Source organism: Argiope bruennichi, chromosome 8, assembly GCF_947563725.1.
Source record: "Argiope bruennichi chromosome 8, qqArgBrue1.1, whole genome shotgun sequence".
NCBI classification, from domain to species: Eukaryota; Metazoa; Arthropoda; class Arachnida; order Araneae; family Araneidae; genus Argiope; species Argiope bruennichi.
In genome coordinates, this window is record NC_079158.1 from 36,744,251 (window position 1) to 36,763,129 (window position 18,879).

Below are 18,879 nucleotides of genomic sequence, written 5' to 3' on the forward strand. Positions count from 1 at the left end.
GCAAGAAGACCCTGGGTGCTAGTTTCAGGAGACGCCGTGGACACAAAGTATAAAACGGTTATTTCACCATTTAAAAAGTCACTGGGTGTACGAGGGAGGGAATCATATTATGCTCCAGTTACTACGTCTCCCCACTAAGCCACCAAATGAAACATCTTCTGGCTGTCATTACTTGAGAATGTACAGCTAGCATAAATGTGGTCCTCATTTGCTGATCACGACTCAAACTTAATACAGTTCATCTCAGAACATCTCGTATATTTTTGCATCAAAATTGCATTAATCAAACTAAATGAAACTAATCCAAATATAGACATCAAACAAAGTCATTTCTTTTGACTAGCATCGGCCAATTGAGTTTTTAATCCATTGTTCATATCGAAGAAGGGAAAAGGCAGCAAAGCAACAATACAGTATGAGCCAGTGTATAGTAAGATATTAGCAGCACTGTTTATCACGTGACAGTGATGTCGCATGAATTGATTCGATTGAAATGTCCAAGATCTGGAACATTCTAACATAAACAACCTAGATTTTAGAGGAAATTTTAATATTTTTGAAAGTTGATTTTTATTTTATGGCAAAGAAGCCAGAATGTACTCTTCTAAGGCAAATTTATGATAAATAATTCAATTATAAACCAAATTATTGAGTGTTAATTGTTCTGTATAAATCAGAGTTGCTTAATCTTTATTATTTTTTTCTTTCAAAAAGGGGTACTATCCCACAAATATTGCTAGAAATGAATCGAAAAATTGTCTTTTGAAGACAAATTTAATGCCTTTTACTTTAAGGGGGGGGGGGGGGAATGTATAATAATTTTTTTAACAGAATTGAAATACTTCACATTTACTAAAGCATAATACTGCATGATTTAATTTTAACGTTTGCAACGAAATCCCGCCTAAGATGTATTTTTCAAATATTTACTATCAAAGTATGCAATTCATTATTGGCCAAGTAATTCAAGGCTATTTCATGTGCTAGACCAAATATTTAGCTTTAACTGCAGCAAATTGTGTCTAGTTGTTACTATTTGTATAACCAAGAAGCCTAATCAAAATCAATTTTGTAAATCCTTAATTTATTACGAATTTGAATAATAAAAGATCGAAACAATAATCATACAGTTAGTAGATTTCATCAATTAAATTCAGGAATTTGAAGTTCTTAGAAAAAAAATAAAAAAAATTGTTCGAAATTATAATTCTGCTTATGCAAGTCAATATTAAACATGAATAAATTAATCAACTTTTGAAAAGAACTTGTTCATTGCATTCACTCTTTAATTACTTATCAATATTTGTTTGAAAATACTTGTTTTCCTCTTGTGTTTTTTTGTTTGTTTGTTTGTTTATTATAAGCTTTTTATGCCATTCAAAGTTAGAAATGTTGGAATTGCAAAACACCGAAAAAAGTTAATAATTGTCATGTAGACAACCTGAAAGGTGACAAGTCTCAGCTAAATGTTAAATATCTGTTTTACTGATTAAATAGTAAAAAATAATAAATAAACACCATTATTTAAACATAAAATTTGGTTCCATAAAGATAAATCTATGTTTCCCGGAGACGTGTTTTCTAAGATCTTTTTACAAAAAAAAATTTCTGATTTCTAATACTCTTTTCCTCTTATTTTTCAAAAACTAGAAAACTTACAAGTATAAAGGAAAAACACAATTAACTATCAGAAAAGAATAGCTAATTATACAACTGAGACTAGTTTTTTTTTTATTTTTATTTTTAACATGATAATATTTTTTAAGCTTGTATAATGTCTATAAATTGCGTGATATAAAAATATTTAATTCAAGAAGGAATTGTTTAGAGAAAGGAACTAGTACTATATCATGTTTTGTATTTAAGATTAATTGTTGTTATTTTTATTTATTTATTGTCATTATTACTTTTCTTCATTTTGTGAAATTTACTTCCACAAAGACAAATCTATCTCCCCCCCCCCCCGAAGACTGACTTCCTAAGATATTTTTTACAAAAAAATGCTTCTGATTTCTAATATTCCTTTCCTCTCATTTTTCAGAAACAAGAAAACTTACAAGTATTAAGAAAAACACAATTAGCTATCAGAAAAGAATAGTTAATTCTGCAACTGAGACTAGGATTTTATTTTCTAATTTTTAATGTAATAATGTTTTGTTTATATAATGTTTATTAACTGCGTGATATGAAAATAGTTCATCGAGGAAGGGACAGAGAAGAGAAAAAAACTAATACTATACAATATCATGTTTTGTTCTGAAGGTTAATTGTTGTTGTTATTTATTTATTGCCATTGTTATTTTTCTTTATTTTGTTTTGTACTTTTTACTTTGTTTTGTAAAAGTACAATTGAATAAAATTGTATTCTTAAAGTAGAATTTATATTCTGCATAGCTATATAACACATTTCTAGAACTTCTAATTTCGAATAATAAAAGAAATAGAAGCAAAATTAACTTTAAAAAAGGAATGTATCTAATTCTATACAATCTTTTAATGATTTTGTGACTAAAATTTTCAATTTAAAAATGGATTTTTATTAGAGAATATCAGTTTTTGCTCAGTTCTTTTTTAAAGAGCCAACGAAAGTCTGAAGCGCTGTATGCTGAGAAAATGAAGGAAGGAAAAAAAAAAAAAAAAAATAACTGGAGAAAAAAAAATCTGTTTCAGTATTTCTTAGGATCTTTAACCTTCAGTATTGAGTGTAAAACTAAAGAATAGAATGATTAAATAAATATTTCCTTACACCGGATCCTACATTACCCTCCTCTTAGAAAAAGCACTGAGTAAAAAAAAAAGTAAACAGAAACCGCATCTTGCGGTTAACAATCCAAGCAACGCGCTGTCTGATCCCAGTAGGCGGGGCTTCTGGCTGCTTTGATTGGCAGCGTCGTCATGGCAACGCCCCAGTCAGCCATTGCTACCGTCAGCCAATAAACGGCCAGAAAATCTCTTCCTATAACAAAACTGAAGCGCTGATGGTAAACGATAACATCAATTTGAATCAGCTGCTTGTAGACTTCAACCACAGCGACTTTCACAGAAGCTCTCCCCGCGCGGAGGAAGGGAAAGATCTTACGCTGCCTTTTCGCGACAACATTTTAACGGCAATTGCGGTAAGACGACGGTTGTCTGGTCAAGCAACTTTACTCAGCTTCGGCGGACTGGTTTTTTTAGAGAAAAGAGACGGCACTTTACCCAAAGAATGTGTAGAAGTTAGTGAATGATTAATTGCCGCAAAGTTTCTTTATGGCTACACGCAGTAGCTGATGCGCCTAAATGAAACTCATTAGAAGTTGATGAAATAATTAATAATTACTTTTTCATCTGCGTGTTACAGCGTTCAATTGTTGAAATAGGCTCGAGTTCAAATTATTTATTTAATCAGCACTGGAAGATGAAACATAAAACTTTCACTCTCAGTCAAGAGACTGGAATTTGAATTGTAGACTTACAAAATATAGACTATTGAGAGAGAAAAAATCAAAGAACCTGCATGGCGTAATCGTTGTTATTTATAAGAATCGTCATGGTAAATTATCCTTTCATTATCTTCAAAAATATGGCGTCATTATTAGCTAATTGAATTCATTTGTTTGAAGATCAGTTTTCACTATGCAGTACAGGAGAGAAACCAGGCATGGCCGATATCCAGATCATCCCAAATAAGGAACTTTGATCAGCCATCGATTCCAAACTGGCTTCCCGTTTCTTATTGCATCCAGTCTGCTCGTTGCAGGATAGGGACTGGGACAGGGTCAACTACTGCCACCACCACCCTTCATCTCTCGCTCCTGGTGCAGGACTCCCGGCCAGTACTGGTCATCTAGTGGACACTTGTGGTGAGAACAAAGCATCCGACCTGATGATTGTCAGTCATATGGCCGAGTCTGCGGCCCTTGCGGCGGCCCAGCTGCCCAGCATGGCGACGGGAATGATTCCCACGCCAACCCCCTGCACAACATCAGTGAATCCTGCAAGTCCAAGCACGATGCTGCCTTCTTTCGGATTCACTCAAGAACAAGTGGCATGCGTCTGTGAAGTCCTGCAACAGTCCGGCAACATTGAAAGACTGGGTCGGTTTCTCTGGTCTCTTCCAGCATGCGAACACCTGCAAAAGAACGAAAGCGTGTTGAAGGCAAAATCTCTGGTGGCGTTCCACAGAGGGAACTTTAAAGAACTGTACAGGATTCTGGAAAGTCATAACTTCTCGCCAGCGTCTCATCCCAAACTTCAAGCGCTATGGCTGAAGGCTCACTACATAGAGGCCGAGAGACTAAGGGGTAGGCCACTGGGTGCAGTGGGCAAATACAGAATCAGGAGAAAATTCCCGCTCCCCAGGACTATATGGGATGGGGAGGAGACCAGCTACTGCTTCAAAGAAAAATCCAGGAACATCCTGCGAGAGTGGTATGCTCACAATCCGTATCCGTCGCCTCGGGAGAAAAGAGAACTTGCCGAGGGCACCGGGCTGACCACGACACAAGTTAGCAACTGGTTCAAAAACAGACGGCAGAGAGACAGAGCAGCTGAAGCCAAAGAAAGGTAAGACAGTTTTATCAATTAATTTTCGACATGTAATTGCCATTCGTGATAAATTAGGATTCACAGTATGTAAGAATATTAGCATTTGATGAAAGCTTACAAATCGCGCTTTATTTAAGCCATGTCATTAGAGATTAAAAATGTTTTTTTTTCTTTTATGATGGAAGATAAGGTAAATTGTTTATGATTTTAAATTCAAGTCGCGATTTTCGTTTACCTGTGTTTTATACAAGGTATATTTTAATAAGCAAAACTGAACAATAAATATGCAGAAAATAAGCCGAAGAGATTGGCTTTAGATTGTCTTAAATATATACATCAATAATATGCTAAAATTACCCTTTAAGAATCATCCATTTTGAAATTATGGGGGGGGGGAAAGAATGTTAACAATGTCAATCCAATTTAATTTAAATTATTTTATTATATACTTTTATACATGTGCTTATTTTTAACATATCAGAAGTTATGAAGTTGTTTTCTCTGCTATTTTGCTCGGAAACTCAAATGTATTCGCTAGTAGAAACTAAATAAAAATTTATGAAATAAATTACTCTAAAAATAAATAATTTATTTTATTAGAATGAAATTTACTCTCAGTTTTTCAGAAAATGCATTTTAAATCGAAAGCTATGAAGTAAACAATGTATTGATTCGGAAAGTTTATACTTTGTTCAATTTTAATGATACTATTTTGAGAAAATCTATATTTAAACGAATATATATATATATATATATATATATATATATATATATATATATATATATATATATATATATATAATATGTTATGTTTAAACTTATAAGAATTCATAAAATCTTCTAATTTTACGAGTTCAACTTCAAAACAACCTATAAACTCTCATTCTGAAGTCAAAATTTTTCAAATATTTGATTTTATAATTAATAACGTTAATTTAAACTATAATTGATGAAATTCTTTTTAAAATTTGATAGACATATTCTACTAAGGTAAGAAAATGACGTCTATGAATTTATGTTTTGCAAAATATTGTATGTTTTTTTATGTTTAACTAATACCATATTGTTTGATTAATACCAAACGTATAATTTAAAAAAAATCGATTAAAATTGTATAGAAATCATATTAAAATTTCCTTGTTATTTATCGACATTGAATTATTAACTCATAGCATCTAAGCCTTTTGAAATTCTATCTATTATTAATATTGTATATTTTATCGTTTTATGGATGCACTAAATGAGAGAGTTAAGCTATAGCGTAGCTATAATCTGATAATTAAATCTAACAGTGATTTTCTAAAACACAGATTAATTACTTCCAGAAATCATACGTCAGAAATATCATATTTTCAGAAAGCACAGAACTTATTTACACAATTTTTTTTTTTTGGCACTTAAAGCAACAGTAGTTTATTTTGGTTATGAAACTTTTAAAAAAAAAGAGCATATCACAGGAAGTGGCTTTCACTGTTGTATGAAAAGTAAACAACTCAGTATTATCATTATAATAATTTTTGCAATTTTTAAAAATTATTTTCGTTTAACTCCAGGCAAATTGTTCCTCTCAAATGTGGTTGCAATTATATATATATATGAAATGTTTAAATTGTTAGATTTGTATAATAATTATAGATATAAATTTTATATTGAAAAATATTAAAATATGCTAAATTTAAACAGAAGAGCCGAAATTTTTTTTATCTCCCTCGTTGAAAAAAATGCCTAATTCTTATAAATAAATGACGTATCTTTGATGTTAGCAATCTATAGAAAATTTAATAAGTTAGATTTGAATTTCTTTAAAATAATATGGTACTGTGGTTCTTCATAATTTCGGGAAATTAAAAGTTGGTCAATAATGCTTTCAAAATCAAATTAAAAATTACACTTCACATAGCAAAGAAAGAAATTATTAATAAAAAATGGCTATAAAATAAACAAATTTAAATGTGGCTGGTATTTTATTTCCAGAATGTCCAGAAATGTCCCAATAATATATGAAGCCCTGATGAAAATCTCTTTACATTATTTATAAGAATTTTGGAACTTAAAATTCAAATGTGTGTATAAAATATTTTAAAATGATGTGTTTAAAAATATATCTTGCATAGTTATAGTAATGTGATTGTCAAAATTACCTATAGTTGAAATCTTTTAATTAATGTGAGCATGTACTTAAAAATTATTTTTTATAAAAATGAACTAAGCTATAGACTTGATCAAAGATTATTATTTTAATATAAGAAAGGCTTAATAGAAATTAGATGTTTTTTCCCTTCAGTTTTATGTAATCATTTCTCTATTTTAAAATAAAAAAGAATACTAATCTTTATAATATATAAAAACTGATTGAGAGTTCCTTTCATAAATTATTGTGATTTATACAAATAACATCTTACTAAATCTTGTTACATTAAATATATTTTCAGCAACTCAGCAATTTCAAGAAATGTTTCATATAATTTGTTTTTTTTAGTGCTTACAATAATCATATAGTTTGCTAATAATATAATTTCTTCATTAATTTTCCAAGAAGTTCGATTACTTTTATTTCTTATTTTATGTTTTGCATAATGTCCTATATTAATATCTAATTAATGTAGGAATGGCAATGAAAAGTAAATAGGGATATATTACCCTTCAATGCCTAATATTAATGTGAAATCATTGTTGTTAGAGAAGATGATGCGTTTTGAATGTAACATAATATTAAATAGAGAATTAATAGCGACACAGGAATTCACATTCATATATATATATATATATATATATATATATATATATATATATATATATATATATATATATATATATATATATATATATATAATTCTAATTTATGTAAATAATAAATACAATAATTTCCATTTCAAATAAATGAAGTGGATAGTAAAATATTGTAAGAAAAATGTTGGATATTTTTGAATTTTCCAATAGAATTTTCGTTTTCAGCCATTATTTTTGTATTTTTTTTGTATTTTTTTTTGTATTCTTTAATTTTTTTTAAAAATCAAGGAAGAAATAGAAGAATTTTTAATAAATACATTTGAATTGAATATTATTAAAATTTATGTGTAATAATAAAAAAAATGTTCATGTGCTTATTAGGGTTTTAAAAATTTGATTCTTCGTAAAAATCGTATTCCCTTTTGAAGTGATTGTTTTTGTTCTTGCTTTACGTAAAAATTGCTTAGAGCATTGATTATGAAAAGACTATATCTTAAAACACATATGTATAAATTACGTGAAATGAATTCTAAAATTTCTTTTATTTGCTCTACTCACGTAAAAAGCAACATATTTATCCAATTTATGTGTTTTCAACAATTTTTAGAAAATTTTAAAAAATTAAATAATAGAACATGTTATATTCGAAAACATAATCACTTTTTCACAAAATATTTTTACCCTGTCAACTATAGACAACTATACATTATAGGAGTCAAAGAAGAAGTCATTAAATTAAAGTCATTATAGAAGTCATTAAATCTTGCTATTTATGATATTAATGTATTTATCAATATTGCATTTATACTACAGATTAGTTTTCAATATTTCTAACAACTGCCATTTAGTAAAATAAACCGTGAAAAATATGTTAAAAAAGTTCGGTCCAATTTAAAAAAAAAAATTATTTATAGTCAAAAAGTTATTTTACAGTTTTTTTTAACGACCTATTGATTTAAAGAAAAAAAGAAACAGTTTAATATTATGAAATGCTGCTCATGGTTTTTTTTTTTTTGATTTTGAGTAAATAATAATTAAATCATTTTGTGGGATATGGTTTATTTTAACATCAATAAAGCACATTTTGTACTCTTAAAAGTATTAAATGCTATTCTTTTGCCATATAATAAATTATATAAATATAATACAGTTACTAGCATTCTCTCTTTAGACATCTGTCTTATTTATTTTTGTTATTCAATGTTTTTAAGTCTTGATTTTTATTTGTGAATTCACTAAGAATTTTTTGCTAGAATTTTTGAATTAGTATATTAATATATTCTCAGAATTTAAAGTGTAATGTAAAATTCAACGATTTCGATGAGGGGGAAAAAAAGGAAAATATCTTTTTTAAAGTTATAAATCAGCTAATTAAATAAATAAACACTCATGGGGAAAAAATCAACAAAATTGAATTTACAATAAATTCGTCCCATTTTTTTTAGGTTCTTAAGAATTATTTGTTTGATATTATGTGCAATAGGAATCCTTAATGCTTTTACATTAATTAAAATTTTTAAGAAATTTTTATATTTGAGAAAATATATTTTTCATTTGCAAATTCTGAAAAACACTAATTTCTATATAAATAACTGTAATTTCAAAAAAAAAAGTAAGAAAGAAAGGGAACTATAGAAACTAGAGCAGTAAGATAACAAAATAGTAACGACATTACATATAAAGGAATAAATAAATAAAATACTAAACAACTCATCAAATCATTATAAAAATTGTTTAACCTTAGACGGTATTGAATTTTTTAAAATTCCTTTAATTTCGATTAATAAATAAATTTAAAATTGTAGTTTCTATCATTTTATTATTTAAAGTTGATTATTTAAGTTATATTTTTATTTTCTATCATTATTTAAGTTTCTATTTTTATTTAAGAGTAATAATTTATTTTTCCTGGCAAAGAAATTCTATTATGTGTAAATTTGACAGTTTAGTGTTAGGAGGGAAAAAAACAGTATGAAAGTTAATTTAAGGGTTTTTACACTATAGGTCATGTGATCTTAAAACTTTTAAAGTTATGTACTTCTGTCAGGCTAGGAACAGAAAATCCAAACTGCTTAAAAATTTTAATTAAAAGACCTCTATGGGTTAATTCGTTTCTTTGTAATTTTCAGTCTATATAACTATTTCATTCATTTCTTTTCTTCATCTCATTGTTTGTATTTCTCATTCTTCCTTTAAATAAATATATATTTAGATTCATTTAGTAAAAAATTTTTGGTAACAATGTGAATGGATAAGAATTTATACAGTTACAAATAAATTTTTGTCACATCTTTATCAAACAATCATTATTTGATTTTCTTTATAATGTGAATTTTTTACAGATAATCATATTAAATTATTTTCGTTTACGATTCAATTAAATTAAACACCCCAAATTATAATTTGCATCGAAAGTAGATTTTTCAAGTGCTTTGATTTGATAGGTAAAAAGTCAAGGTCTGCCTTTTACATTCCAGCAGCTACTTAGTACAGGGTTTGTGCAATTCTTCGCGTTGAACTATATGATAAGAAGCTTCTAGGGGATTTTGTTTTAAATGGTAAAATGATACTCTTTATACTTACAATGAATAGACGTGTTTTAAATATCGTAAAAATAGGAAGAAAATTATTTGACTAGTAAAATCAAATGAATTAGGTGAATCTAATATAGTAGAGTAAGAAGGTAAGTGCTGACTGAAACATTGTAATGAGGGAAATTTTAAAAATGAAAAAGGGAGAGGTAAAAAGTAATTTATACTGATTTAAAAAAAATTGAATAAAACTTGACTTGGTATTTTTAAATAACTTTATACACTATAAGTCCCATCATTTCTGTTTCCTTTGTTGTTCTTTGTTAAAATACACGGCATCATCTCAAACTATATAATTGTTTTTTTTATTTTGATTGTTGGACAGTATAGACTTAAGGTCCTTCTGACCTCTTGGGTTTTTTGATAGTTCAACATTTTTCATATGGCTTTATGGTTCTTTAGAACTGAACGTTATTAAATATCACCGATAATAATGTGACGCATATTGTTTTCAAGTACAAGCTGGTAATTTCATATGAAGAAAAAAAATTGTATGGATTTCTTCTTAAGATATTATTTTTTCTTCATGCTTCTGAATTATTTGTTTAAATAAGTTGCTGATTCAAATTTCTCTCGCTTAAAAAATTGCAATTATTCCTGAATGTGGTTGTCATTTATCTCCATAATGTATGAAATTTTGAAAATATAATATGTTTCCTGATCTTATTAATTTTTATTTATAATTCAATTACATTTTGTCCTGCTTTTCTCCCCTGAACGGGAAATTTAGAAAAGCAAGTAAGAGATTAAAAATATTCTTTTGAGAGAAAAAAAAAATCGTAAGTGAAAAGGAATTATTCTTAGCCCTTAAATCAATTATTGTAGCTATAGTAGAACGGGAACCTCCACCGAGAAAGTAATAAACCTCAAAATTTAAGGTGCAATATATTTTATAGATTTTTTTTAAAAGAGACCATTTTTTGTGTGAATTCATGCTTTCAGGTGTTTGTTATTAATAAGGCTTTTAAAAGTTAATTCGAATGTAAAAAGTTTTGCACCATTTGAGAGCTTTATCAATGAAATTTTGAATTTAGAGAATCTCAGGTTAAGGAACTCTATCACGATTATTTCCAAATTGTCAAACTATTGTATTACAGTTCATAATTTCAGTTATCGGAACAGTCTTCTCTTCTCTTCGATTCATATGTTGATTCTATGTATTGGAATCTTCAATTATTTCATTGGAAGAAATAAATTTTTGAATTTGAAAGAATAAGAAAAGACTTTTGCGTTTCCTTGTTTATTTCTTGCAACCAGTATAGTTTGTCTATTGGAGCACCAAAATGCTAAACAATGGGATTTTATGAAACCATATTTAGAAATTTTTAATTATGCATTATTATTATTGATTAAGATGAAAGACAAAAGTTTTTTTTTCATGATATTTCATTCTTTATATGTGCTTCGCATTACTTATTAATAAACATACTAATAGTAAAAGAATAATTTGTATATATTCAATTCCTGTATATTAAGAATTATGTGTTACAAATTTTAAAGATTTTTCTTTTTACAATGTTTGTTAAAATATCGCTTGTTAATAAAGTATTCAGAAACCTTTTTATAAAAAATTAATAATATTTTTTTAAAAAAAATATTTTGAACAAAGAAGTTTTAACATATGCATCAAGTCCCATATAAGGTTAAAAGAATTTAACTCGGGTTATATTATTTCTTACTATTAAGCATTTTTTTTTTATTTAAAACTATATATTAAATTGTGTATACAATTACTTTTCTATGCGCATCTACGCAATTCTTTATTTCTTTATTATAATTCTTGATGTATGTGAACATATACTGCTTAAATTCCTCATATGAAAAAATTTATTTCTGAAATAATTTTTATAATAAAGTTTAAATCGAAAAAAATAAATTTTTCTTTCTGCCAAAGTGCGATTTTGAAAGGTGATTTTCTCTAATGGTGATTATTTTCAACCAGTGCCTCGTTCCTCCTCTTCCATAGAATATTCGCAATAACACGGCTAAGAATACGAAAGTTTGAAAAAATGCATTTTCTGAGCTCGAATTATTGAAGCTAAAATCAGAAAACATATAAGACAAAATTCCAATATTAGTTTAACACTTGAAAATAAAATAAAATATATTTTGATGTTTGGATAAAAGTGCCCGAAACAAAAAAGATTGTGAACAATTGTCTTAAATTACTAGTTTTATTTCAGCATCATTAACTAAATACAAGTAAGCAAATTGTATTTTGACTATTTAGAAAGTGAAGTTCTAACATTAAGACATTCAGAAGTTTTTCTCTGTTGATTACGTTGCATTAATACTTTTAGTAAAATGCATTAGAATAACACAAATTGTTCTTTGTCATTTGAAAATTTAATCCCTAATATAAAAGGTTGGGAATTGCTGTCTTAAATAAAATTGCATGTCTTAAATAAAATTGCTGTCTTAAATAAAAATAGGTCATGTTACAAATGCAATATTGAATCAACCTCTACGGAAGTGATCAAGAAGCAGTAATCCATGCTTAAAAACTCTTTCGAATTTCTTATCGATCAATAACTCTCTTAACTGCAATCTGAGTGATAAAATACTATCATTTGTTAAATGCGTATAACTACATGAAATATATTATGATATGTGAAAATCTGGGCACCAAAAATTTAAAGGTTGAGAACTGCTAATTGCAATCTGAGTTATAAAATACTACCATTCGTGCAATCTGAGTGATCAAATACTACCATTCGTGCAATCTGAGTGATAAAATACTACCATTCATTAAATGCATATAACTAACGCGAAATGTATTATGATATGTGGAAATCTGGGCCCGAACACTGAAAGTCGAGAACTGCTGCTTTAAATCAAATTGCTTGTCATATTGCAAATAAAACACAAAACCAATGGCAACGAAATTGATCACGGAACATAAATCATACTCGAAATCCTTTCCAGTTTCTTTGACAATCAACAACTCTTTTAACTGCAATCTGAGAATCATAGCGATGCTTCCAGAAAACATTTTTGTGAGTAGTAAATGAAGACAGCGTTTTACGACAGTTAGACCCTTAACTACAGAGCATCGCCCTCGGTTGGCGGCTCGGCACACACAGCACTATTCTTGAACCCCCAGATAACATACTTACTCTACCGTTTGAAATTTATTAAGGCAGAAGAATATTACTTTAAATAAAGGTAATCGCTTCACAGAACATTACCTCCGGCAGATAAGGACCCCCAGCTCCGACAATCTGGGAGCTCTTTTCGACTGAGTAATTATTCTTATTTGCAGGGGAAAAAATTGCAGGGAGGGGGTGAGAGATACCTTTCCGAAAATAGGTTGTTGGAAATTAGCCGTCGGTTCGAATAGGTTCTTAAGTAATGCCTCACGAGAACTAGGTGCGATTCTGGCAGAGAAGATACGGAACGGGATATAAGTAGGTGTTTAGGAGGATGGAGAGAAAGAAAAAAGAAGATTAAGTAAATATTGCTGCGAATTAATTACAAACTTTTGTTGTGGAAAAAAAAATGGGAGATGAGGTTATGGAGATACGAGGGAAAAGTTGGACATGGCAATGCGTTTTATTTTAAACTCTGCTGCTAACATTTATAAAAGCATTTTAAATTAAAAAAAAATCTCCTGACGTTCGCTAGAGCATTGGTCGCTCTAGATCAGTTTGTTAAGGAAGTGTAAAAGTCGTAAGTGATTTGCTTCTTAAAATATTTTTCAGAAAATTGATAAGGAAAGGAAATGTTTAAACTTAATTGAAAAAATTTTAAAAAGATTATTTCTTTTGTGACTTATGAAGACTGAAAGGAACAAAAGCAATAAAGTTGCTTGACTAAAATTTCATCAGTGTATTGGTTAATGGATTGTTGCATTTCTAAGATGAAAAAAGGAGAAGGCAAAGCCAACAGTTGAGTTAGAATTAAAAAAGACTTCAGACTTTTCTCTTCTTAAATTATTAACTTAATTTAAGAAGAAAAAGAGCGAAAGACTTCAGATAAAAATGTATAACCACAAAATTAAAAAGACTCATTGTTCTTTTTATTTATATTTTTGTTTTGCATCATATGCTACAAAATATAGGAGCGACGAGGTAAGTCTCTGGAATTTTAAACTAGAAATATGTCCAAATCTCGGTGTTTCTTGAAAAGATAACATGTTTAATATTTTAAAGTTTTACCGGGCTTTTTTTTAACGCTACGTGTCAATACAGAGTCATTATTTTCACTTGTGAAGTTTTTATAACTTAAAGTGAGTATATGAATATAACATCTAATGCAAAAATTCTATTGTCCCAAGACGAATACGCTTATTTTGCTATCTTTTACGCATATTGCCTCGTACTTGCTATCTATATAATGTGAGAAAAACGTTTTTTTATGTGATAGTCACATTACGAGTTAATTGTTTGCATTGTCTTGTTCGCATTTGACTAAAAGTAGTCAAATTATTTTGTGATTTAACTTCACGGAAAAATTACAAAAATATGTAATAAATATATTACATGGGAATAATATGTGTCTTTTAGCAATATTTTTTAATGTATATTATACAGAGTGCTCGTTAATAATGTAAGCGAAATTGTTTAAAAAATTTATCCTAAAAAAGAAATTTTAAACAGCTAGTTATAGAAGAAGCGAATTTCAATACATGTTGATTACATAGCTTTTAATAGTTAGCGAATGGAAACTTATTGGAAAAGGTGTTTGTCAGCTGATTATTAAAGATATAATATTACAATATTTGTAAAATTACCTTCATGAGATTGGATATGGTTGTTGATATATACATAATTTAGGATTTAAATAAGGTCATTTAGAGACAGATATCGATTCTATTGAGAAGAATAGAATATTTTACTCCAGAATTCCACTTGAAAGAATATCGTAAATGGTATTCAAATTTACTTAAAAATTTTTTTTTTTTATTTATTTCTTATTTACCAAGTTAACATTCTTCTTTAAGGTGAAAGGTCATTTCTGTAGTGATTAAAGAGGATTTTCCACTTATTGTTTTATTGTATTTTTGTTTTTATTCATTAACTAATTAAGAATAAAAAGTTAAAACATGACTCTAAATTTATTTAGTTTCAATTTTAAATATAGATTTTTCGTTAACAAAATCTCAGTTAAATTAATTAACCTAAGTAATCATACATTTCAAATTGCTGATCATCATAACCATCTGCCCTTTTTTAATAATAAATATTTTATTACAAATTAATGCTATTTATTAGATTAAATTCATAAGCAAAACTATGATATCATCTAAAAAAGATATATATATTTCTGAATAACACTTCAATGAGACCAATTACAGTTCATGTTTTGATTGCAATTTTAAAACAAGACAATAAACATTACATACGAGAAAAAGAATAAGCATAACATATCGACTGAATAAATTATTAATAACAAATTATTATACACATTGCCGTATTTTCCAACAATACAACATGTGTTTTTTTCTCCTTCCTACAGCGTTTTCTTTTATTCATTTTTCTGTTCATCGCTTTCTTAAAGTTCATTCACTTATTTTTCCTTTGATTTGTTAGAGTCAAGAATCTTTTAACATTTTAAATATTTCAAAGAGGGGAACAATAATTAGCCATTGTTAAGTATTAATCAATTAGAACAAGAAGTTAAATCATTTTTAAATTTTATTTAGCAATGAAATCCTTTCGAGTCAAATTGCATTTCTAAAATACTTCGCTTTGTTGAAGTTGTAAGAAAAAGTCAATTCCAGAATTTTTATAACCTCCAATATATTTTTACTTGAAGTAAGGGAGACCGGGGCTGGTCTAAACCAGCCCCAACAAACCAGCAACAACAAAATCTCGATTCCAGATTTTTTGACGATTAATACTTTCTCTATACTACGTATACGAGAAAGTAATAATAAACATAAAATACTAACTGAATAAATTATTGAAGAGTAATTATTATTGCATTGCCATATTTTCTAACGAAACACCATGTTTTTTTCTCTCCTTCCTGTGTCGCTTTCTTTTATTCATTGTCCTGTTCTTCATTTTCTTAAAGTTCATTAATTTATTTTTTCATTGATATGTTAAAGTCAAGAATTTTAAACATTTGACATATTTCAAAGAAGGGAAGAATAATTAGCCATTGTTAAGAAGTAATCAATTACAAGAAGAATAAAATTAATTTGAAGAATTTATTTAGCAATGAAACCCTTTCGAATCAAGTTGCTTTTCTAAAATACTTATCCTCGGTGAATTGGAAAGAAAAAGTCATTTCCAGAATTTTTATGACCTCCAATATCTTTCAAGGTGATTGCGATCAGGATTTGAACTCATGATCTAAAAGCATTTTTTTTTTAAGTATGCAATTGATGGGCAATCAGTCTCGTTAACAAACAAGGAATAATCATAATTCTCTTTTTTTCTCTCTCTTTTTTAAATTAATTTTTTTTTAATTTAAAAAAAAAACTAAAAACTTTTTTTAATTAGATTTTTTTTTATCAATTTATGCTTCATTTTTTTTCTATGAAAGATAAATATCCGAACCAAACAGGTAAAAAAAAAAAGACCCCCCCCCTTTCTTTCAAACCCCATTTTATTGTTTCTTCTTGTCAGGCAGCTTAATTGTGCCTCCTCTGATTTTGAGACTGCTTCGATTACCTCCCAACCGAAAGAAAACACAATTTCGGTGGCCACATAAAATTGTTACTATTGATTGACCTATTACCTTCTCCAGTGGTCGAAGCTGGCATTAGTGTCAGCGAAACGGAAGCTGGAAATTAAGCCTCCGCCGAATCATTATGGTCAGGTAAAACTCAAACAATGGTTTTTCGGGCAGCCTTTCTCTCTCCCTGATTGTTTTCTCAGACCTGTCATCGCAGATTGTTGTTAACTTTTTCACTTCGCGCATTATTAAAGCATTCAGGAAACGGTTGGTGGGCGGTCTCACGACGTCACTCAAGCTGTCTCGCCAATAAAATTGAAGAGCCATTCGCCACGCTGTTATTATTTTGATGTGGTTGAAGCGTGGAGAATTATATCCGTTTATTGATATAAATTTAAGGATCATAATAACCACTGTATCCATAAGTATGGTTTGTCTAGCCTTAATAAAAAAAAGAATGGAAATAATAAACAATAATAAAAAAAAGCAATAGAAAGTTTTTAAAAAAAAAGGAAATTCTTTTGTAAAATATGGATGCAATTTCCAGTTGGAATCGAATCCCCATCTTGTGAATTCCTGCAAATTGCATCTATTTCCATTTTGGAACACAAAAGTGAACCAGCTCTAGTTTAATTTAATTATATTAATGCCCTGTTTGAAAGTAACACTAAGGCTGTTTTGAAAGGGAACTGTAATTTTAAGTAACGGTCAAAAGACGACGACACAAGCTAACACCTCCACTATAAGCTTTCACACCACACTAGTGGGAGGATAAATAGTCCCGACAGATTTAACGTCTACCGCTTACGTGGTGGTTCTTCGATGGAACTGAGACGAGAGCCTGAAATCTTGAGGTTTTGAAGTCGAGACCTTACTAGAGGCAATTTTAACACTTAATATAAAATCATTCAGAGTTAAGTTATAGGGAATATCAATTAAGAAGTTTCATGTGCTTCTGTAGGATTTAGTAAGCCACAGATAGAAATACATTTTAACAAATGACTTATTATTGCCATATTGTAATTATTGTAAATTAAATCTATGCTAATAATAAAAATTAATGTGTGTGTGTATTGCGCTCTGTAATCCAGACCATTTGATCTGTAGCTACCAAATTTGGCACATGTATAATTTTGAGGAAAAAAGTATGCACCTTGGTGAAACTTTTTAAAAAGTTTTTTAATTAATTAAAAATTATATTAAGTTTTGTCGGGTTTTTTGGATAACTTCCAAGAAATATTATTACTCAAAAATAAATATTACACTGTTTTAAAATATAAAAAAATGTCTTTTTAATGTTAACAGTTAAATAGTCGTGCGACTTTTTGTTGAATTTTGACAATTTTTTAACCAATATTCCAACAATAGATTACATTATTGTCCTAAAATTCGAAACGTTTTCATTATTTCATCAAATATTTAATCTCTTGGTTTTCTTTCTCTGTTAAAAGCCTAAAGAGAAAGTATTCTGTTTAATATCTTTACACTGCACATGACAAATAAAAAAAAAATGAAACTGCAATACTGAAGATAGATGATCGGGTTATTTATGTTTTTAATAGCACGGCGATTCGTATGACTGATAACAGTATAAAACAGTGAAGAGAACATATGTAAGATCATTAAAATTAACTAAATAATGATTATAGAGTTATAAAAAAATCGTTTTATCTGAAATCAAATATAACTAATTCTCTCCTCGAGCCAGCTAATCACCTGATTCGACTATAACTAATAAGATAACAATGAAAATATGCGAAAATTAATTCCTCGAATTGCATTTTAGTTGTAGAACCAAAATATATTCATTTGTGTCTTAAAGATTATTTCAAGTCATATTTTTTCCAGGTAGCCCCCACTGTCCGAAACAGCTAAAGTTTGTACAATATTGATAAAAAAAAAGTAATTATCATTTGTAATTTGCTCAATTTAGGTAAATTTGATTATAATAATTAACAAGAAGAAAAAGCTTAGATCAGCTATAGCTAATATAAATTTTATTTAAAATTTTCCTTAGGTGACGGTCCTATTCGCTATTTCTTTGTTGCACAACTGAATTTTATTCGTAGTACGCAATAATGGAAGGCCTTATAACTAAGAAATAAAGAAAGGGAATCCACTGAAATATACAGTGATGGATCGAAATGGTGGTTTACAAAACAGCAATGTTTTCTGCTACATTAATAAGATTCTAAGAAGTTGTTCAGAAATTATTCAGAACTGATATTAGTTCTAACATATTCTTGAAATGTTATGTATCATGTATCGCAAAATTGGGTCATTCTGTACAGCTCATTTCCAGTTATTAGAATTTTAAATGAAAGCGGCGAAATTAAAATGAAACCGCAAATATCTCATTTTACATCATCATTAATCTGATATGAGCATTAACTAATGGCAAGTAAGT

At 28.5% G+C, this 18,879-nt stretch overlaps 1 protein-coding gene across 2 annotated transcripts in view; it reads left to right on the forward strand.

Moving 5' to 3' along the window:
* Window positions 1-2,968: 2,968 nt before the first annotated feature.
* The window catches only part of LOC129981419 (homeobox protein six1-like), a 56,841-nt gene continuing 40,930 nt past the window's right edge, over window positions 2,969-18,879 (forward strand). For both annotated transcript variants that reach the window (XR_008785311.1, XM_056092259.1), the window contains exon 1: window positions 2,969-4,545. Coding sequence is in view for 1 of the 2 variants with exons in the window: in XM_056092259.1 (XP_055948234.1) it covers window positions 3,866-4,545 (680 nt within the window). In the remaining variant the exon portion in view is untranslated. The remainder of the gene's footprint in view (window positions 4,546-18,879) is intronic.